The sequence below is a fragment of the Conger conger genome, chromosome 12, assembly GCF_963514075.1.
Source record: "Conger conger chromosome 12, fConCon1.1, whole genome shotgun sequence".
In the NCBI taxonomy this organism is placed as follows: domain Eukaryota; kingdom Metazoa; phylum Chordata; class Actinopteri; order Anguilliformes; family Congridae; genus Conger; species Conger conger.
This window is the reverse complement of record NC_083771.1, coordinates 35,813,741-35,837,622: the sequence shown is the minus strand read 5'-3', so window position 1 is coordinate 35,837,622 and position 23,882 is coordinate 35,813,741. Positions and strand designations below refer to the sequence as shown.

The 23,882-nt window shown below is 37.5% G+C and overlaps 1 protein-coding gene across 1 annotated transcript in view; it reads right to left on the bottom strand.

The window, feature by feature from the left end:
• Window positions 1-23,882, bottom strand: part of cntnap3 (contactin associated protein family member 3) — a 112,139-nt gene that overhangs the window by 9,436 nt on the left and 78,821 nt on the right. The window contains exons 12-21 of the mRNA XM_061262392.1: window positions 22,239-22,358; window positions 14,146-14,337; window positions 13,087-13,243; window positions 12,713-12,840; window positions 12,325-12,495; window positions 10,354-10,572; window positions 8,545-8,784; window positions 6,603-6,827; window positions 5,422-5,555; window positions 4,924-5,011 (exon numbers count right to left, since the gene is read on the bottom strand). Of these exons, the coding sequence (XP_061118376.1) occupies window positions 4,924-5,011; window positions 5,422-5,555; window positions 6,603-6,827; window positions 8,545-8,784; window positions 10,354-10,572; window positions 12,325-12,495; window positions 12,713-12,840; window positions 13,087-13,243; window positions 14,146-14,337; window positions 22,239-22,358 (1,674 nt within the window). The remainder of the gene's footprint in view (window positions 1-4,923; window positions 5,012-5,421; window positions 5,556-6,602; window positions 6,828-8,544; window positions 8,785-10,353; window positions 10,573-12,324; window positions 12,496-12,712; window positions 12,841-13,086; window positions 13,244-14,145; window positions 14,338-22,238; window positions 22,359-23,882) is intronic.

Sequence of the window (23,882 nt, the reverse complement as noted above, 5' to 3'; positions counted from 1 at the left end):
GAATATTTCCTCAAATGACGCTTTTCTGAGATCAGCAAATTGTCCCGCTTGAACTGAAGCCTTTGTATCTCATTTCATTTAAATAATGTCCCTCTTTTTCTGTTCTACAAAGCTGGAATAAATATACTCAAACAAAAATATATATTTTTTTTTCTTTTGATGAAATTGGATGGATGAGCCTTTCTTGAAGCTTGCCACAGATCCTGCAAGGTGAGCTTCTCTCCTTAATGCATTTGTATTTAAGAGAGGACCATTCAAATAACATGTGGATATAAGTGAGGCTGATTATGTATTCCTCTGAAATGACAAAGGTTCACACAATTAACAAGGGTCAATTAATTTTTGTATGAAATTTGTTCAGCAGGCATAGCACAGTGGAGGCCAATAAAAGGAGTGCTGTTTTTGGGATGACATTCTCAAACAGTAGTGCGGTAATCTATAACAAGATGAAAATACAGGTATTGGCCTCAAAGACGCGCTGAGAGAAAAAGAATCACACTTTTTCAACTCCCTGAGCAAATAAATCATCAAACGGTACAGATCACAGTAAGTATGCAATAATTACTCTTCCGGAAGAAATGAAAGATTAACTAGAACCTCCCACATAATGTCCCCAGTCCATTCAAGCTCCTTGCAACATTACACTATCTCACATCTAGCAGATACATACATTTCCCCACATCCAGTGAAGATATTCAGTGGACTAAACATGAGTTTTTGAAATAGCCAATTTGCCTAACATTAGTGGAGCGATAGATGGAACACACATATTTTTGCTCCACCTACACCCTCAAAAAACACAATCAAAAAACACAATCTATAAACAGTCAGTACACATACTCTATGAACGTTCAAACAATGTGATGAAGGCACAACATCACAAACATTGTGGCAAAGCATCCAGGCTTTCTCCATGACAGTTTAAGATCATAAACCACATACATGTTTTTTGCAATGGGCTACATTGCATTAATACAGTACATTGTGTTACCAGTTATGTGAGGTATATTGATTTCTTTTTGCACTGAAAGTGACAGTGGTTATTGCCTGCAACCCTGGATCATGACTCCGGTCATCACTCCGACTACAGCAGGCCAATTCAGCTACTGCATAACCAATCCCACGACAGCAGGTTTGCAGCAAGTGTTATGCACATACATCTAGCTCAGAGTACAACTGAACATCAAGAGATGGCCCCCTGCTGAAGCTTAGGTTTTATCTCCTAGTCTCCAGGGATCGCCATGCAAGCCAGGCAATGACAAACTATGCTCTTGTCTTCAATCTGGCCTGCTTCACATGAAGAAATCAAACATATCCTCATTCAGATTGACTGAGGCCTGAAGTTGTCGTAACACTGGCAGGATCTGTCAATTTACTTTCAACACTTTCTTGATCTGAAGAACAGAAATATGTCAAAGAGGCTGACAGCCTGGAAAGCACCAGCCAATCACTTATGGTCCATTGTTGCGAGGCACGTGGCTCATTTTTCAGCAATCAGTTGACATCCTTGCTTGACACATGGAGCTCAGTTTAAATGGTGCTCTGTCAGAATAGATCTAGCATCAAATGTAAGGCAATATTACGGCTGCCAACTCAACAAATGTCAGATACCAGATAGAACACAAGGAACATTACTAAAACATTTACCCATTTCCCAAGCAATTTTCCCAAAATTCCAAAACAGTTGAATAAATTAATAAATAAATAACATCATGAAAGTACAACAATAACATTAGAGACAGACCAAAATGCAGATGCAGATTGCAGATGATACAAAACTGGGAGGTTTATAGTACCTAACAGTTTGGAATCAGCTAAATGAGGATGCACACGGCTGTGTGAAAAGGATATTAATTGGAGGGGAACAGAAAATTAACAGACAATTGATTGTCTTACTGCTACAGGATGAGGTAAAATCTAAATTCAAATTGTTTTCCAGGAAGTGGATGGAAAAAATATATTGGTGTGAAAATGCACAAGTATTACAATTGTATAAATTGTAAGGAATATATACCTTGAGACATATTCGTATGGTTATGCATTTCCTTCGAAATTGAGTTAAGAGCATGACTCTTATGAGTGTTATTTACAAATGTTAATTACAAATTCTGAAGCTTTCACAAAATGTATCTGAAGTCAGTAATGGATTATGTGTTCCATTTCAGAAGCAATGGTGAGTATGCTGAACATTTTGAAGCTTTCCAACCCCTTATTTTTACCTGGAACCTGCAGACACAATATAAACCCGATATCCCTGTTTTTCATTGAATGTGGCTATAATTGAATCTTATGATACATTGATTCTCTCTTTTCAGGTTGATATAAAAAGTGAACTTTTCCACTCTTGTGTATTGGTTGAATGCATTTCGGTTCTTAGGTCCAGGGTGTTTTGTTTTCCTTTCAAATTGAGAAAGATTAGTCCTTCAAAAATCTATGATCTGCAAATAGCTGAAAGAAATAACTGAAAATGAGGAAAAATACTTTCATGGTAGATACTCAAAGAAAGCAATATTGCCTACCATATATAAATCACATATTGTCCCTATTGCCTCTTCCCACTAAAAAACCCCACCAACTTTACCTACTGTATGTATTATCAAGTGTCTCATATTTTATTGAGTTGTGAAATAAGAAATCATTATTATTATAAAATGAAATTAAATATTTGTCTTAAAATATTGCTTAAGAGCAATGCTAAAATTCAAGGGCAGGGTATGCATGCTAAAGTATGAAGCATTACTGCGCTATCACACAGGTAGCTCTTATGAAAGGGAGATTATTATTACTAGTTACTCAATAGAAGTGAACTTTCATAGCTAGCTAACAAATAATTAATAAATAACTTAATCCCTTAAATCTCCAGCCTTTTCTTTCTGAAAGCTTAAAAATGGCATACCTGAAATAAAATGGTTATTATTCTTGAACCCTTTTGACTACTGGCATAGCCCTGTTGTCTTCTGAAAGATAACCCTTTGGGATTTGTTGTTCAAGAGTCAGAATTACTCCACATATTACTAAAACAAAGTTTCAGAAGCTCAAACACAGTGGAAGTGGATGCATTTTTTCTCACTGAAAATATGTTCCTGCATTTCAGTGGATACAGATTATTGTGCCTTAGAAACTATTATGTATATGTATTGGTTTGCTGGACCTTTGCCTTGAAAAGGACTCTAACATTAACTTAATTCCTGTAGTCTGTGGAAAAATGCAGAGGTCCCCCCACGCTTGTTTTGCCACCCACATGTCACAAAATAAAAAAAAACTGTTATTGCGAAAGCAATGGCATCTGAAAATAGATTATGTAGATAGAGCCATGAGTTTTAACGCTTTCAAACGCTATATCCCGCTACCATAGTGATTGAAAAAAGTTAAATGTTAATGCAAAAAACCCACATCAGCCCAGCCCTGGCATGTAGCAAGCATGACAGAAGATCATAGTCATTGGAAGATGACTTGAAACATACGTTTTTTTAAATAAAATGCATACCACGTACATAAAATAAATATATATACATATTTCGCATTTAGGATTTGATTGAGGTCTCTACATTCGTAAAAGAGCATAACTCACAATATTAACACAAAAGTAGATAAAAAATTACTCAAGAAATTTCTGCAAGGGGCAGTCAATGAATCGAACAGCTTGCCTTAGTCCGCAGGTGAATAATGAGCCTAGATGGATTGACGCCATTTCCATGATCCCTATAGTGTTAAAATCATAGAAGAATGATACTTTTTTTTTCCTGATTTTTGCACTAGCATTATTCATTTTCCCTTCATACCCCCTAAGATGAAGGCCTGGTCATTTCCTGTGTCCCCATTCATTGTTTCAGCCACCCTGGTTTTGCTTTTGTCTCTTATCTGTATTCCATTCAAGATAAGAGCTTATTCAACCCCCATTATTACAGGTCAGATATTTTATTTGCAATTCTGTCATTGCACAGCAAAAGTATTGCAATGTGAATGGCTGGGAGAAACTAACTTCATCATCAGTACTTCATTAAAGATTGATTTGCTATCTTCTACTAAAGGTTTCATGCAGGTTACTGTGGATGAATTTAGGCGTAAAAACAAGAGTATTGAATATAAGGATAACTGTTTAAGAAGAGATAAAAATGGGTGCTCTTGAGAATAAAAAGGGTGTTTGGTGTATCAGAAGGAATGACTAAGGCACTCATTTTGAGGTTTAAAAGCCTTGAAGAAAATATGTTGGTGATGTGAAAATCAATCAGTGGTATTGATAAAGCATTTGTGTAACCAGTGGTACATACCTGCAAAGATTCTATTTTTTAATATTGAGCCCTCTAAATATTTGATTATGTCCTGATTATTTTTATAGCATGTATTTCAATGGGAATGATCCACAGTACATTGTGCCCAGTTTTGTATGGAGCCCAACTTGTAAACATCAAACCATGGAAATATTATTAAACAAATAATTTATGAGTGTAACCCATTTTTAAATGAAACCACGTATTAATATATAGCTTCTCTTGCTTGAAACACAGCTCTAGCTGTAGCACAGATTAAATATTGAAGAATACAAGAGTGCCCTAAGATAATAAAATTGTCCTACATTCATTTGTATTTGCTTCATTGAGCAAACAAACCATGCTAGATTTGCATTTCTCAGTCATTTCATGATTACACATGACAGTGATAGATAGTGACAACACACTGAATACTTATATGAAGTTATTCAAACCACAAATACCTGTTATAATGGAAATAATGATTTATGTCAAGCTGAACTAAATTACATATGGAAACAGTAAACAAAATTATGTGTAATAAGAGTTCATCAAAAATGATGTATAGTAAACAATAATGAGAACTACCTCATCAAAGGTGTTATTCAAAATGTGTTCCATAACATTGACATGTGTACCTACAGTAGATGTGTTTCAAAATATTCTTACTTACCATAAACTTTTCCAAGAATGACAGACTTTATTGCATTGAATTCCATGTCAGATGTTAAATTGAATTCCTCTCTCGCATACTGGTCAACCTAATTTAAAGTTCAGTAAATATGAAAATTGTTAGTAGGAAAAAAACTGACACCTCCTTTCGAATTATTCAGTATTTATTCTTCCGTGGAGAGGTTTTTAATTAAACCTGTTCTTCAAACTACTTTGAACACATCATTGCTTCACTGTTGAGCCAATGCTATTCAATTAAACAGAAAGAAGTACTAGAGTCTGGACAGATTTTCTCCTTGAGTCTACATATTCAAAATGTGATTATCATGAAAGCTTAGCCTAATTGGCAAGGTTATTTTATGCATGACAGTCTTGAGGAGACAACTTCTGCTTAATAAACTTTAGCCTCTTCACGAACAAGTGAAGTGTTCAAATGGCCACTCCAGAGTTTACAGACACAATCAGTATCACAGTATGCCAGTGGAATATAATGCAATACCTGAACATGGAGAATGTCTGCTTGCCTCTTGATGTTCACTTTGTGAAGCTGGCCATTAGCCAGGTTTCTCATATTCATTCTGAATACCTCTGCATCTTTGTTATTCTGCAATTTGTACTTGACATCCAAATGACCTTGAAAAAATATGCATATTGCCATTATGTTCAACTGTAGTTACACATTATAAGACCATTTGTTTAAGTGATAGTTTTTTTAAAGATTAATATACTTACAAGTATAGCTTTCTAGATTTTCTAAAATTAAATAAATAACATGTAAAATGTTTTAATTATGCCACAGGCCAAATAAAGAAACTCAAATGCAATCACAGGGAAGCAGAAATATTTCAAGCATCATCATTTCTTTCACTTTAACAAATATATCTATCTATCTACAAATATATACTGTGTGTATTCTGAACTGCCAGTCAAATAAGCTCCATGAACAAGCAATGTGGACAGTCAATTACTACGTTTCACATTACTTAGAGGACATGACCAGACAGCTGTCAACCAATAACACAACATTTCAAATATGTCATCTGGTTTTGGTGGGCTGTTGACCTTCAGGAATGATTGGAGAGTCAGGAAGTCACAGGTGGATGTACTGTACAGCAGGACTTTCCAGGACAAGGTAGCTTTATATTCATTATGTTCATCACACTGTCTGCCAAAGCCAGCTACTTCATTTCCTGCCACCTTTCTGAAGGGCTTTTACACCATCACAAATGATTACTGTCAGTAAATGGAGTTCACTTAAGGAAATGCTAGCCTTTTCAGAAAAAAATAAGTCTGGACTTTGTTTTTTTTAATCTATCTTGTACTTCAAATAATGGTCAATAGTCACAAGGTGCAATTAGCTGTACAGTGCCTAGTGCAAATGTGTCACATCTTTCAAAAGTAATATTTCTAACTGCAGAATAAACAAAGCGAGTTCATGATTAGCATATGTCTGAATCCATATAAGAACAGGTTCAAAAGAAAACTCAATTTAGGACATGGCCTTCTGGAATGCATGCACGGTACATTATTTTATCTGAACACTTATTATTCACATGAGTTCAGATGCAGTGGCATTTGACAGTAAGCAGCATCTGCACTGAGATTCACCATCTCAAATTAATTAATCAGCTTAAACCACAGCAATTCCACAAACAGGTCTAAGCTGCATTATCAACTCACCATTTCTGTTGAGAAGAACTGCAAGGTACTCCCTATAGTAGGAGTTAGCATACAAGAGCAGTGCTGGAGCTTGGGCTGTGCGAAAGCTAAATGCAATGTGCTCGCCTCGAAGAGTGACATCAGAATACATGGCCGATGACTGAACACTTGCATTTTTAGTCAGTTCATATGGCTCCTTAAAAGTGTAAGTCACAGATGTCCCAGGTTTAAAGTAAGCAGATACCTCTGTAATGAAAATGGAAAAGTTTTATTAAAAACAACCCTCTGTATTGCTGTAACTCATGTTCTGTCAACCTAAAGGCATATTATGCCGGATTTTCACCTTGAAAATATAATAAAACAAACAAACATTATCAGTCATTACTTTGACACACTGGCAACCTGTGTCTGTGTTGCGTTCTGTCCAGTACCTTGCTTGTCTACTTGTATTTGTTATTCCAAAAACTGCTCGGGCCTCTTCTGGACAGAGAGCTTTTTTTTTTTTAGGAGACAATTGACTACTACAGTGGTGAGCTCGGTTTGCGAGAGATTAGCCTTGGGGGCTAACCATTATCTAATCGATGGCTGGTCATCTTTCAGTAACATGAATTAGCTGCCGCGTTATAAGCTGAGTAAATTAAGTTTTGTCAGTCAGCTGGCTGGCCATGACAGCTGGGTCCCACTGCACAGTACTAACGCTACTTATACTTTTGATGCATTTGTGAGTATGCATGTATATGTTACAGAACAGGCAGGCTAGAGCAGACTGGTGGCTAGCATCACCACTAGCTAACATTTAGCTAAATTTAACTAACAAAATGCTAACACAAGTAATGTGAGTTAAATAGCTAGCTAAATGGCCTGTGTGGAAAGTGACTACTAAAGCTGATGTTTTACAAATCATATTAGACTGTGGTTTCTTAGCTCATTGCGATAAAACCCTTGTGTATATCATGGCACAAGGTTGTCTGCAGTGGCAGGTTTGAGGAAGACACAGGGTTTTGTATTTTGTATTTGTAGTTTTTTGTATGTAAACACAGGAGCAAGAAATCCTCAAAACTGACATCCTACACATTCCATGATTACTCCTACACATACTCTACATGTATGCATACACATACACACACGCAAGGACGCACACATGCACGCACACCCATTTGTTCATTCATTCATTCTTTCATTCTGTCTTTTCTCATTCCAACTTCGCCATTCCCTACATTGCTTATGACACTCATCAGGACCCAAACTGAAACTGCTGACTGTGCACACTGTTGGACATCTGGCTCAGTATAGCACAAATCAGGATTTGTGTGAGCCTATGTTATGTGTTATGTTAAGATCTATGCTAATACACCTTGATGAAGCGCAGGTTGATTTAGCGTTACAGCTGATCAATTTAAATTCGCAAATGCAAACATTTCACTTAAAGTATAGTTTTTGTGATTAATTGTGCTGAGCCTAACCTGATCATACATGTGCACTGGATTTATGTGGCCAGATGAATCTTCTGAATCCATATGATTTTAAATAAAAACAAAGGTATTGACTTCATTTATATGGACATGGAATTTGTTATGATGTAAATTTGGATGTGTTTGTTGTTTGTTCAGGAGCACTTGTGGTGGCCCCCAAACAAGATTTAGCATAGGGCCCCAAGAAATCTAGAAATGGCTCAGCATTTGCCAAATATCCTGTTCTATTTATATTATCTTCCCCTTGACAATTTTAAATACTTTGTATCACACAGTGCACAACTACTAATGAGCTTATAAAAACATTAAAGTATGATTTCAGATAAATTTCTCATGCTGAACTTACAACGAAAATACTGCTTATTTTAAACACTGTCAAACATTATGAACATTATAAAACCACATTACCTTTTGAGGAGAGTAATCACGAGTTAAAATAGTATGAATGTTCATTGTGCCACCACATTTAAGCATGCGATGGACCTTTTTACCTTTTTGGCAGAAGGGTCCTGCAAAAGCAGACAAGCTGCAGTCGCATGAGAATCCATTGTATTTCTCCACACACTGCCCCTCATTCTGACAAAGGCTGCCATAGCTGCTGCAGTGCCCCGGGCAACCTGGTTTGACTCCAGGGGTGATTTTGGCCCGCTCTTCGAGATCCAGTGTTATTCCATTTAGTTGTAAAGAACGAAGGCATCCAAGAAAACCTTTCTGTCTTGAAGCAGTGCCTCCTGCAAGAACAAAAAGAGTCTTTTTTTTCTTTCTTTCCTAATTATTATTCGTTTCCATGGAAGGCATCATCCTGTGATTTATACACTGTTAACCCCCTCTCAAGAACATATTTTTACAACCCTTTAGAGCCTGCAACGGGCACTTTCATTACAATGGTATAAACACACACTAGGATTCAATCAACAATGACTATTAACAATAAATACAATTTTTGCGTTATTTTTTCCCAAATACAGTTTGCCATGTTCATTCAGATGATTGCTGAAAACTTTCTATGAACACTTGCATGAAATTGTCAGTCACAAACAAATGTTGATTGACTCTTTGCCAAAGTTTTCTCTTTTACTTTTTGGCCAATCTGACATTTTCTTTTGTATTTCTGCCAGTTTGCCACCCATTTCTCTTCAGAGCTGTCTTGCAATCTAGCCCTGGCAGCCAGACAGCAGCAAGAATTCCGAAGTAGAAGTCTTTCAAAGCACAACATCAATGGGTCATCGCTGCAAGGGTTCATTTGGATACTCTGAAGAATCTGAATCCCCCCGAAAACATTAAAAAGTATATATATATATATATATCACATTAAAGGTGGCATGGCAAGTTATATTTCTTTGTACATGGCTCACACTGCACTGTGCCAAGTGGTTATGCCAATATTACAATTGAAAAAGTAATTTATTTTACAATTAAAATAAAACATATGAGCAAAATACTTAAGGACTGTATTCTACTTCAAAAATGTGTCTTTATGAAGTGCAAGAGATGCTGCGCATTAAAGTTGATAAAGGCTCTGCACATAATAACACAGACTCTTAAGATGGGTGGTTTTATAAATAACAACTAAATGACAGCTGTCTTATGAGAACGGACTATTACAAACTAATGGAATTTCATCAGTAACCACTGAAATACAGCATGCAAATTGAAGTTTTAAAAATTATTAACAATAAGTTTGAAAAGTGTTACATCTGGCTCGGCGCTGGACAACAGGCGAGGCTTATGGTCACACAGCAATTAGTCTACAGCTGACTATCCATGGAGGTGGGATACACCAGGGGCAGGATGGGCATACACCAGGCAGGTGTCCGCAGGATACTGCTAACTTTCTTCTTCCCAGTGACACCATACGCTGGTAGTTAGTGCTACTGAGAATTGTATTTTCTAGATTAGCACTCTCCTAGTACTGTGTTAAATTTTCAGTCAGGTTTCACAAATAAATAAATGTTGCACAGAATTATGGCACATATCTCCTATCTGAAATAAACAGTGGTCTAGTTAATAGTAAATTAAATTGAATGACATTCTAAGAGTGCACAATTATCCAGCCTCTTGTTTGAATATTTTATGAAGAGAATTCTCCTTTTGGCTAGCCAGGTAAATTCTGTGAAACTGTGCACAGAACAAAATACAGGAAGAGTGAAACAAAGCAGGTGTTCTTCCAGACGCCTTTAATGCCTAATGAAGGCAAACATTATATAAATGAAATGTAAAACAAACAGTATCTGATGAAGGCAATCGCTGTACTGCAGGTGCTCAAGTCAAGCATTCTAATCAGGTAAACCATCTCCTACCTACAAATAATTGGCTGTTGAGCTGCAGATGAATATGTCCATCTGTAGGAGCCTTCTGTATTCTACTCGGCAGCCGATCCACTTGCAGCATGGCTTCCTTTATATTCCTCTCTGCTTTCACGTAGTGCCACTGGTTGTTGTTTAATGGAGTGGGAGCCTCCACTCTCACGTCAAAAGGACCATTTCCCACATCATAAGAAAACACCACTTCAGATGGGGCTGCAAGTCAAAATGAATCATAGATACCTCCCACTTCAGCAGTAGACCTTGATCTACATTTCACCTCACAAACAAATAAATAAAACAATGTTTTCTGTCCCGAAACCTTTAAATGTTGCTACTGTAATCAAGAGAGGACCTTCTCAGTTAATATTAAGTGAGCCCCGTCGTCCTCTGCTCCTATTCCATGAATACCCCAGGGTTCAATTTTAGGGCCTATTATTTTCTGTCTGTACATGCTCCACCTCGGTTCTATTGTAGAGAAATATTGTGGACAATATTTCTTTCTACTGTGATGCGGACAATATTCAGCTTTACCTCCCTTTAAAAGCTAATGACAACTGTTCACTTAAGAGCCAGTCTGATTGTCCTGCTGACATCTGTATGCTAACATTACTGTATTGGTCTCAAAAACAGCTGAACTCTTGACCACGTCTTATGGCAGCATTAGTTGCTGCCATATGATTGCATTACAATGATCTCATAAACAAGGCCATCATTTGAGAATATTTGACTTTCCAGTGTTGGGATTCAGAGAAAATTCATTTCATTTGGGCAAAGCAGGTGACCCAACTTGGAGCAGAGACTTATACACGAAGAGAAGCTGGCTGGTTCAGACAGGAAAGAGCTTTTTTTATTGAATCTGACTGGAAAAACAACCCCTTAATGATTTTAATCTGTTCTGACCTCATTAATATTCAAAGCACATTCCATCTTCTCACTTATGCCACAAGCCCTTGATGTCAAGTTTTTGTAGGACTGGCAGAATTCATTACTAATTGATAGGTTTTTCAAAATTAATTCCCATTTAAATTTCACTAGTTGATTAGGTGGTTAAATAATAGTCGACAAAAAAGTATATATAGATGAGCAATTCCTAAAAAAAAATGTGTGATTGGGGCAAATCGGTGGACTACTGCTACTACTTCTAATTCCATGTAAGGTAAGGGTAGTAAGGGTTTGGATAAAGTGTGTTTGTAAAATAGAGGAATGATTAATATTTTCCTTTTTTATATTTGTTTCTGATTTTTCTCCAAATTTGTGTACGCTATTTATTTAAATCACCCATGTTGAGGAAGCACCGCTATAACCCCTTGCAGGAGGCTGGAAGGAGATCAACGCGCCTCCAAGCTGCATCGTCTCATGCTCTGGACTGTGATTCTTGTGATTCTGGCGCTTCTTGTATGAGTTTCTCCCCCTCCCTCGGAGCAGTGGCCCAATTATGCCGCTCCCTCGGCCATACTCGGCTTTGGCAGGACTGGGGCGCGGACCCCGGTCCTCGGTGCGCAAATGCATCGAATTGATGCCTGCATCAGGGTCCGATGCCTTAACCATTCCCCACTGCGGAACCCTCTTAAGTGTGATGTTAATAGGTTCACAACCATGATCATAAACCCGGAGCTGTGTGTATATGCAATTATTATATAAAGTATAACATAGAAGACTGCTACTGCTAAATTATGTGCCAGGGAAACAGTATACCTAACATACAGTGCCTCACAGGGCTTTTACATATAACAGTAATGCTAAAACAGATAAACAATAACATTTGGAAGTCTTTCTTAGTCACGTGCTTATATACACTCAGATGGTCAGAAATGAAACTATCCGTAATTATAAATAAATAAAGCTAAAAATAAATATTGTCAATCTGGAATGACAGTACCATTACACTATAAAGGTGCTGTGCAATGCTGATTAAACACTTTTTAAGTCGCTTCATATAAACCTTACAGGTGACCATTTACTTACAGCTGAGTTCAATCCGTATGAAATCTTTAATTCCCAGATTTTCCATGAAGACTCCAGACGTGGCTGTGGTCTTGAACAAAAAGGATATGTCAGCGCTCAGCTCTCCCTGAAACGTAGGGAAGTGGAGATAGGATGTCTCCTTGTTGAAAAAGGCTGCATTCCAAAAATTCTCTAGTCAAAGAAATAGATAACACAAATAAGACATATTGTACGGTACATGAAATCATCAAACAGTGCAGTGTTTGTGTGATGCTTGTTCTATATTTATCAAACCAGAAAAAAGAAACAACTGAAAAAACTAGAAATGAAAAACTACATTTGTATTTTAAAATCCTGGTTTGAGGAAGAGGCTATCATACATTTCTATCATGATAAGTGTATTACTTACTGTCACCATAGCACTGTAGATGGCCAACTTTGTAAGCTGCCTCTGAGTCCACTCTGTTTATGTCACCAAAAGATATTTCAGTGACAGGCAAATGGTCTTTAAATGACAGTGGGCCTGAATCATTTGTCCTGAGAAAGAAATAATATTTATTACCAGCAGTGTGTGGTTCTCTATCACATAACCAATACACTGAGACCTGTGTTTTCTCAAAACATTCACAAATGACCATATATACACATTTATTTATTTACTGTCAGTACTTGATAGATTTGATTCAACAAGAGAAGCTAAGCATCCGCATTGCATGTGTAGTAGAAAATTGCATGCATAGTATTTCTAATCATCAGTGGCGTGGATGAAAATCAGCAGTGCACCATTCTCTCCTGTCCGCATCACAGTTGCAGTAGTGACTGGAGTCAATGCAGCTCTCCTCCAGGCCACAGGAGCACTTCTGAGTCCCCGGCTTTGCTCCACCCCAGTAGGTGTGTACCTCACCTGCCCTGCCCACCCACCAGATGAACGGAGCACCGTCTAAGATAAATACATGACATTGATTAATAATCTAAATTAGAAATCCAAGAATATAGTGTGTATGTACAAAATTACGTACATAATTATATACATATACAAATACACAGATAATATTATATGTGAAACCAACATGTTTCACAATTTTCTTCCCTGGTGAACACGGCAAATTAAAATAGATTAGAAAAACAATGCAGAATGCTCATTTTTGGTGATATTGTCCTCAAATTTGAAAGGGGATTTGTCCATTGTTGTGACTTGGCTCCAGTGTGTTGGAAAGAGCATCAGCCAGTTACAATTATCTGTATCCAGTCAAAAACTGAAAATCTTTTCAAAAAAAAAAAAAAAGAAGCTTCCACTTTCGCTGTGTTTGCACTTCCGTAACTTGGTTTTAGTAATATTTGGAGTAATTCTGACTCAGGATTATGCCTGTAGTCAAAAAGATTCAAGAATAATAACCCTTTTATTTCCGGTATGTCATTTCTAAGCTTGTGTCAACAAAAGGGGTGATACTTATGCAAATTATAAGTGTTTGCGTGCTCTTGTGCTTATGTTGTTACAGCAGTAAATGCATACGGACACACACATACACTTGTGCGCGCACACCTACAGTATGCAATAAATACAAATAAAAATAAAAGATTTAAGAAATCACACCCCGGCCAATAAAGAACATAAGTACAGACTACAAAATTGAACAAAATAGCCTAAGACTTTCATTTTACAACTTTGCTTTATGTTCTTCCATGGAATTAACGGATTTGCTAGAAATCGTATAACAGTCTATTTAAGATGCTTGCTTAAGCTCCATCTGTCCTGCCCACACGTGGCAAATTGAACAGGGGCTTAATAAGCCTGACCTTCATTGAGAGAGGGATCAATAATCTTAATAAAAAAGAGCTTACCTGGTGTGTTTAAGAGGCGTGACTTTTTGCAGTGGTAGGAGACTTCCTGTTCACAGTGCTCTGCTTGGTTAATTATAGCCTGGAGCTGCTCCATGTTAGCAGAATAGTTAAAATAAGCCAAATGCTCCCCACTAGATGATTTTAATTTGGTCAGATCTGTGTTGTTGTGTTGTATCACCATCCACGTCTTCTCTGAAAATACATTAAAGTATATTGCAATTGTGGATTATACCTCCAAGAACATGTGATATAAATGCAACATACTAAGGAGTTACAAGGAAAATGCAAAAGGCATGCAAGGTCAGTACGGGCTCTCCCCAGAGTATATTCAGGGATAGTCACCTCATATGCTTCAGAGCAAGCCACATTGATAACCCTCACAGAACAAAATAACTGTGATGATTGTCCAAAAGCAGGTGGTCTAAAGACCATGGGGTGATATATGGATGTTAAAACTATAAGGTCAACCATAATAAATTATATTTCCACATCAAGCTAAATGTGAAATGTTCAGTTATTCTCATCAGTAACCACCTAAATGAAAGGAAATTGGCAATATAAAGCCATATACACTGAGTACTTTATTAGGAACACTATACTAATACTGGGTAGGGCCTCCCTTTCAGCCTGAATTCTTGGTGGCATGGATTCTACAATATGTTGAAAACATTCTTTTGAGATTCTGTTCCATGTTGACTTGATTGCATCATGCAATTTCTGGAGATTTGTCAGCTGCACATTCATGCTGCAAAACTCCTACCACATCCCAAAGGTGTTCAATTGGATTCAGATCTGGTGACTGGGAAGGCCACTGAAGAACACTGAACTCATTGAAATGTTCATGAAACCAGTTTGAGATTACTTTTCTTTTGTGACTTGGTGCATTATCATGCGGGTGCATTGTGCATTCTGAGATGCTTTTCTGCTCACCACAATTGTGGTTATTTGAGTTGCCGTAGCCTTTGTGTTAGCTCAAACTCATTTGCCCATTCTCTATTGACCTCATCAACAAGGCGTCTCCATCCACAGAACTGTCATTCACTTGAATTTTTTTTTTTTTCGCAACATTCTGAGTAAACTCTAAAGACTGCTGTGCATGAAAATCCTAGGAGATCAGCAGTTACAGAAATACTCAAACCAGTCTGGCACCAACAATAATGCCACGGTCAAAATCACTGAGATCACATTTTTTCCGATTCTGATGGTTGATGTGAACATTAACTAAAGCTCCTGACCCGTATTTACATGATTGTATGCATTGCACTGCTGCATATGATTAGATAATCACATGAATAAGTGGGTGTACAATTCTCTACCTCTTTGACACTCTTTTTCGATAGTGTGTCACTGTAACGCGCAGTAATATATCTCACATAAAATGCCTCTTACATAACTGTGCCTTGGTGTTTCAGCTGAGTTCAGGGCTAGGTTTTTTAGGACCGATTCACCCATACTAGCTGTCAAATATTTGGCACATTTCTTAAAATGGGAATGGTGTGGACTCTAGATCTAGATGGACCCAATCAAAATACAAGCTGATTTCCTGTCAGACAGGGTTCAAACTATATTTCCTTGGTGTTTGTATAAACAACTGGAAACACAGGTGCAACACCTAATTTTAAAACTCTGTCCTTGCATCTTCACAGCATTTTGCTTCACCATGCACAGCACTACCGCTGTATCTCAGGCGTGCAGTATGATCAAAGTCTCGAGACAAATACAGAAATACAAAAAAAGGGTACAAAGATAAAATGCAGTCCTTGCTTTGCCTATCCCTGGCCTCGCTTTGTGATGAGACTGGCCTTTCATAATTAAAAACAGCCTTTTCCTTGTAGCAATAGCGGACCCAATATCAATATTATCAATATTTAGCATGCTCCAATGTGAATTGGATCGCTTAAGGGGGATTCCCTCCACCACTTTAACTCACTACACCAGCGATACTCAAATCTGGCCCTTGATGCCAATACTGCTGGTTTTCATTCATCACCTCTAATCTGGACTGATTTAAACCTGGGCCACTCTGCCCAATCAGTGCCATTAATGGACCAATTACTATCAGGTAGAGAAGAAAACCAGCAGCACTACAAGTCAAGATTTCATTATCCCTCTGCTAGACCGTCCAAGCAATTCCTCCAGCAGTCAGACACAATACGACTATATTGCTGTCGCCAGACAGCATTAGTTATGAGAATCTGAAGTTTTTGTTAGTGGCTATACTGTCTCTGTTACCGCTTCTGCAAGCACAGCAGATGGCGTGGATGTTTTGTTAATTGTTCTCCTTTGTGATGTTGTGTTCATGAGGCAGCTGTGCTTTCTGAAATTAATTGAAAGTCAGAATCATTTACTTTCTGAATTACACTGAAGCAGAGCACGACGGAAGAGAAAGAGACCACTGATGCTGTCAGTAGTTGCGTTTATGGGTTGCAACAGCAGCATCTGCAGTGACATAACAGGTGGCAGTGTGGAATAATGGCTTGGGAACTGGGCTTATAAGTCCCTCTGAATTACATTTTATTATTTATCCTTTATTTCTACTGGTTATCTCATTATGGTTAAAATCACATTTCCAAGAAGCCGTAGTTGCACATGCATTTCCAGTGAATTGCTATAGAGTGTCTGATCAATTGGTAAGTGCACTGTTTATATAATTGTAAATATGACAGTAACAGAAGTAGTCATATTACTGCAATGAAACTTTTTGCATATATGTACTAGATTTCACTATATTTCAGTGGCAATAACGTCAATCGAAATGAAATCATTTTTAATGCAAGACTGAAGCAGGTCAGTCATCAGGCCTTTGGACAGTATCGTGGATGGACTGCACAATCTCAAGTGAAGGAGTCCCTGACAAATTCCTGACTAATTTGCAGTTGTGAGAAAATCTGCAAAAAAATGAGTTGTGTGATGTGAGATAGTCAACAGCGTGACTACCAGGTCTAAACCAGTCTTGAATTTGTCTGGGGACCCCAGGAAAATTTCAAACTGGTTTGACATATCTAGCTTGCTCTCTTTCCCAATCGGTATGATCTTGCGCGTGTGTCTGTATTATGTCATCTGTTTCAGCGTTAGCTAGCTACTATAGCCAGGCCTATTTAACTATCTGTTTCAATTACAGTTCCTGATTACCAATCAATAAATTAATTAACTGAATAAGAAATGTAATGCTTGCATTTTTCTTGGTCATAAAATTGTCTAACATAACCTATGTAGTGGCCAGTAGCCCTACACTGGAAAAAGGGAGAGGGTATTGCAGCCTACAGTACATTAGCCTACAGGCCGGTTTTCATTTACTTGAAAATGGGTTCATTTCTTTTTCTTCATAGCAATGAGACACCTAATCTGCAGAATAAATCACGATCAATACATAGCCTATAAAGATTTTTAAATGATAATGACAGATATAACTAAGCTACAGCATGATTGTATAATCTGCATTTTCTTTGGAAAATCTCAAAGATTCTGAATTGTAGCCTACTAGGCTACCTCCCATTGTAGCATTTTCTTCTCACCACAATTATAATTTAATGATGGCACTCATCAAAGCAGTTTAAACATTATAAACAATAAAGAGGAAAACCTCTTTTGAGTTTACATGTATCAGGGTCGAACGCAATGCATAATTCAGGCTAGAAAACAAATTTATTAAAATCTGTCCTGTTTCATGAGAATTTAAACAGCATAATCATCGTATTACATATAGTCATATCATTAGAAATATGGTAGGCTTATAGGAAAATACAGCACAAGTTTGAAGCAAAGAGCAAGAACGCTATCAAAATAAATCGGTAATCATTTTGCCTATTCCCAGCTCCAGCCACACTTGTGTAGTCTTGGAACCTTTAGGAAAGTCCTGAAAAAGATTGTGTAATGCATGACCCTACTGCGAGTCTTGTCCTTTCCTAAATCATGTAGTGTGCAAGACAGTTGTGAGACAGTCGTTAGATGTGAGCTGCTCCCTTGGACATAATTTTGAAAAGATTTAAAAAGTTGTGTAGTGTAGCTGTCTTATGGGTGCATGGCCAAAGCGCTCCTAATTAGAGAATGTGGAAAGCCTCCTCATTGCAGTCACACCTATACAATAGCTCATTACACAGGTACTCCCTGCCTTCTTGCTTTGTGTGCCAAACACATTACATGCACTAAAATAGCTCAATTCATTTGATTGGTGCTTGTGCTAGCATTTAAACACTTAAAATACAGCACCAGGTCTTGAGGGCCTAGAAGCAATCAACATTTATTCTCAAATTAGAATCGCAGTTTAATTCAAGTGATAATATTTATTTATTTTATTGTTGTATTGTATTCATTAACACAGCTTACTAGAATTGTATTCATTAACACTTGCAGTCAATGTTAAGAACAAATGTTGATTAAATTGAGCCCAGGGTTTCAAAAACACTTATTCAATTTCCTTCTGCATATCAATGCAAGCAACCTTCAAGAAAGTGTAAATTACAGATGAAATTATAGGCCTCCCTTACTTAATGAACTAATGGTTTGAAGATGCTTCTGTGTTGGCACCTCATCAGATATTCATATTAAGTTAAAATGCACATCATGCTGAAATGAGACACCTCCGGCAAGATAATCACATTAATTAAGAGCAACACCAAGAACGTACAGTACACAACTTGGATAGCTAATTGTAAAACTACCACAGAGGTTAATAAATGATTGTGCATCCTGAGACATGTAAACATCTTGAGCGTGTGGACAGCTCGAACAGGAATTGTGAAACTAATAATGCTAAATGTAGAAGCATACATAAGCATATCATGCATAAGCAGGTATGACAGTGCATCGTACACTCAGTGAGCACCTATTTATTAGACTTTTTTCTTTAGATGCAATGGACTTCTGCTGCTGTAGCCTATCCACTTAGAGGTTAGACACATTGTGTGTTTAGAGATGATATTCTGCAATTACAAGCTGGTGTACAGGTCTACCTAATAAATTGCTCACTGAGTGCATATATACAATATATGTTACCTGTGAATATTCATGAACCAATTAAATATGTTGATTTGTTCCTCTAATGAGGAGAAAACAAATAACCATTAAAAAAAAAAAAAAAAAAACCATGTTTCATTTCAATTTGTTTTTGCAGGCTTAGGTTAGAAGGACTTTGTGGCCAGGCACACTGCTGTAAACTGAACATTTAGCATCATGTCAGTATGCATAAGGTAGGCTCTGCTTTGACCCTGGAGCTGTTGTCTTTCTCTACACAAGCTGATATATGTGTCAGTTTTGGCAGGGCTGGTCAAGCGTGGCTGTCTTGGCTGTTGTCGGTCATAAGTTTGCATTGTGTCAATGTGTCACAAATACAGCCAGGCATAATATTGTTGATCACACTATAGTTCACACTATAATATTTAGCTCTCAGCACCCCAGTACCCTCCTGTGATAGTCATGGCATTTTATAAAGCTATTCCCTTTACTCATGGGTTTTTTTTTTTTATTATTTGTGAACAATATACTAAGTAAAGTAATAATATACAAAGTAAAGTAGTGTATTTGTGTGAGTGCACCCGCCTGAATGCATGTGTGCATCACTATACTGGCTGGATCTCAGACTTTTCTTTTTTGAAGACTATTTCTCTGGCCTCCCTTACAGGCCCCTTAATTCCTTATAACCATGAGTAGGGGAGAGTGGGGCATATTGTCCCTCTATTCACTCTTTCTTACATTTCTTGGGCGCAATACATCACAATGGAATAAATGTCATACCAACTGAAATAATGAAGTCTCAGGCACATATACAGTATATATACACACATCTTCCACATGCCATATCAGTGGGACATATACGGGGTAAGTTGTCACATTGTTTTTTTTTTGTATTCCAGGAATACGTCTGCTGCTCTAAACTTTTGTTCTATGCAATTTATAGTGGAGAAAGCTGTCACATGTGACAACTTGCCGAAAAGTCATTGAGACAACTTGCCCCAAACTGATGTGTATTATTTAGGGCTACATCTGAAGGTCAGCTTAATATGTACTGTATGCTGAAATGGATCGCGTATGTGACTCATACGATGTTTTTATGAAAACGGAAAGAATTGGACTTTACACACACACAAAACAAAAACACACACACACACACAAACCAAAGGAGACGGGCTGATTGGTCAGCGTTTCCCCTAGTCTACGGTGACTTATATGTGGGTAACCACCACAAAATACATAGTTGGACAATAATGGCATTTATTTAGAAAATGTGTGTTTGGACACACACAGTCAGTAGAGCTTGGGGGATGTGATCACGTTTCATATAGAGTTTTGTCAGAACATCTTGGCTATGATGCCAATAGGTAACACAGTAACGCTTGTCATTTATTCAAACAGGGGCTAAAACCTAGCTAATAATTCTCACAGATATGTCATTATGGGTACAGAAACCAGAAAGCTGTGATCTTAGTGCTGAATTTAAAGCACTTTGCGCTATATGAAATGTGCTATATAAAGGTGCTAAATAAATAAAGCTTGTAATTATTCATAAAAAATGCTGCCTTTAAAGTGTTACACCTCCCACCTAATGCTTGTGCCTACATTATGCAGCTCGTTGACAACCACAGACCTATGTCCTGCCCCAAATCTCTCCAAAGCAGTGGCTGATGGGCCAGTTTTTATCCCTTGGTCACTTGTAGGTGAGGAACTGTAACAACCACTCAAAAAAACTTTGAAGGCTGATTTCATAAAACCACTTCTGTCAGACACACATAATCTCTCTAAAACAGATTGGCCAATCCTGACAAGTGATACTTCATTTTGTAGCTCTGATCTTCTAGTTTCATATCAAATTAACAAGAAAAAAATTATATCTGCGACATGATATGCCATTTACCGCGTTCCGTCTCAAATATGCATTGTTATATCAGCCACAATCTGTATGGAGCCCTTATGTAAATAAATTAATTATTAATTAATATGGAAATATATGTGCATATGTCCAAGTAAAATGTGCTTTAATAAACAAAAAATGCACATATTTTGATTAAACAATCAATTTGAATCTGCCAGTCAATGAGTTTGTGCACCATTGAAACAGCTGAAGCTTGACTCAGCATGTTAGTGATCCAGAGCCAAGTTTCCTGTAAAAGTAATGAAATAATATGCTAATATTGAACAATTAACAGTTGCAAGATAAATAGATGTGAGCCTTCAGATAATGGTCAAATCAAGGGCTGATTGCAGACCAGTGCATTTGCAGTACACATTAGCTCTAAGTCATGATTTTCATAAAATTACAGTAAATTTGCAGGGCAACAGAAAACGAAATTTTTATTTTAGCTTGCATTCCTGCAGGCTCACTGTGTCAAGTATTTTCCTTGATAGATTCATTCAATATTTGTTTGGTTTTGATGGAGAGTTCATTATAATCTGTTATTTTTCTAACCATGATTGGCACAGCCATTGAACAAAATGGATCTCCTTAAAAATAAGCAGTAATTATGTGCCGTGGACATGGAGACATGTCTCTTCTGTGTGGCCAAAATTGATGAAAGATTTCTTAATCTCACAAATACATTTAAAGAGAAGCTCGTCAAAAGTGGGAAGCCAACTAACGGTTGGAAGAACAACTGCCACAAATGAAACAAAGTCCTCTAGTAAGCTGTGTTAATTTGAACACAAGCAATGCTGTCTCATAAGGATGATGTCTCCACGGAGAGTGGCAGCAGGCTTTGCCAATTCTCAATTGATTTGTTTTGTCGTTTGCAATGCCAGGACGGTTGTTATGACGAATAATTATAACAATTCCATGGCGTGGATACATCTCACCCAGAAGTCCTTAATGTGCATGTAAGTCCACAAATGGGTATGACTGTGAGACAATGCTGTCACACCCAATTGGTATAAAAAGAGGAAGTGCCTATATTCTAATGCGGATGACTCCCATTTACTCTGATGCTATCGAATGTGCCCCATGAACACACACCCACTGACTTGAGAGCCAGCACACTGTGAGAAACGTGAACAATGGCCTGTGTTTGACAGCATCTGTGAGACACCACAGTGAAACTGACAGCAATGTCATCATATTGCAAAAGTGACTTAATCATTACAGTGGAATAAAGCACTCAGCATACCTGTCATATTGCAGTAGACTAGCTGTGGGCTGAGGGGGCCACTTCCATCCAAGTCAATGTAATGAAGCCCAGATGTATTACCCTGGTGTTTGTAAGCTTCGCATGACTGCTCGTAAATTGCTAGGAAACACAGACATAAGGAGGAAAAATATCACAGTCTATTCATTTGTAACTCTCCAAAAACCATGTTTGCGAGATCAAGCTGGTCCACAAATTAATGTACATTGAAAAGTTCAAGTGTGTTTTAAATACAGAATTTGATGCTGTTTTATGCTTTCCCTCTTAATTCTGAATGGCAAATTGTATGTATCAGCACTCATGCTGCACCTATTGCTACCGATACCAGATATTCACACGTGCTCTCCTCCAAAGCATGTGATGTCAGCTGCTGCTTTTTATCACACCGCAAGGTCACATGATGAGATGCTATTTTATCCTGTGTGAAGCTAGAATAGCCTAACCTGATCTCTCCATCTTGGGCCAAAAAATGTCCATTCAAGTGAGATTTCTAAATTCTCATTCCATATATATATATATATATATATATATATATATATATATATACATATAACAAACAAATAGCCTAATATTGTCAACATAACACCAACAAGCCCCTGTCCTCTTTTTCTGACATCCAATATATGGTGCCCCTATGCTAGAACCAACTGTGCATCACCCTGTGGAACTGTCAAAAATTTGAATTATTACATACTACCAGATGTTAAAGGGGGTGACAACTCCCACTAGGCCAAGTTTATTAAATAACGACCACATTTTATTTATTTATTTACAGTATCATCCCACAAAATGAAATCACATTTTGTCAGCTGTGTATCTGCACGGGCTGCAACATGCGCGTGCAGAAATAACACGTCTAAATGTAGGATTCTGAAACCATGGAAGCCACCTGAGGCATGCTGGCTTTTCAATCAGCGAGAATGACAAAAAGCACTGAGCCATACTCTGTCTGGACCAACAGCATGTGAATGCAACACGACTGCATTATTAACGTATAATATCATTGCATATGTGAAAGACAGAGTATTGAGAAAAGCATGCAAACCAGCTTAAAGGTTAATGCTTTCTTCAGGGCCTGTGACGGTGTTATCTGTGCACTTACTGTTTATTCTGAGATACTCCAGTTTATGTTCTTTGGTTTTATGGTTTTAGGTCTTGTTGGTAAATAATGTACTGGTGTATACCCCTTCATAGTGTAGCTGTATATCCAAGCTATTATTTCTCGTCAACTCAGTTGGGGTTATTGCAGAATAGATTTCTTTCCTGATCCCTTCGTAATACTGTATTTTTTCACCAACTGACTAGTGTCACAGGTTTAGTGTAAATCCTTCTAAGTTGTAAGACCACTCTTTTGATTGATTGGCCTCTAAGTAAAATTAAATTATGCAAAGAAAATTACTCTGAACCCTTTTCTGTGTGTCCCTTGCTCTTACTGTAGCAACTCATGTGTGAAAGTGTTAAATAGGCGAGCTATTATGTTTGACTGACAACAGCTTAGTTTCTTGCGAACCTTCCGCACAATTTATGATGACTGTGGACTCAGATAGGCTTTTCAGATCATTAAAAGCTGCTGCTTAATCCCTATCAATGTTGAAGCTTTCTCAAGTGGACTGCTTGCACAGGAAT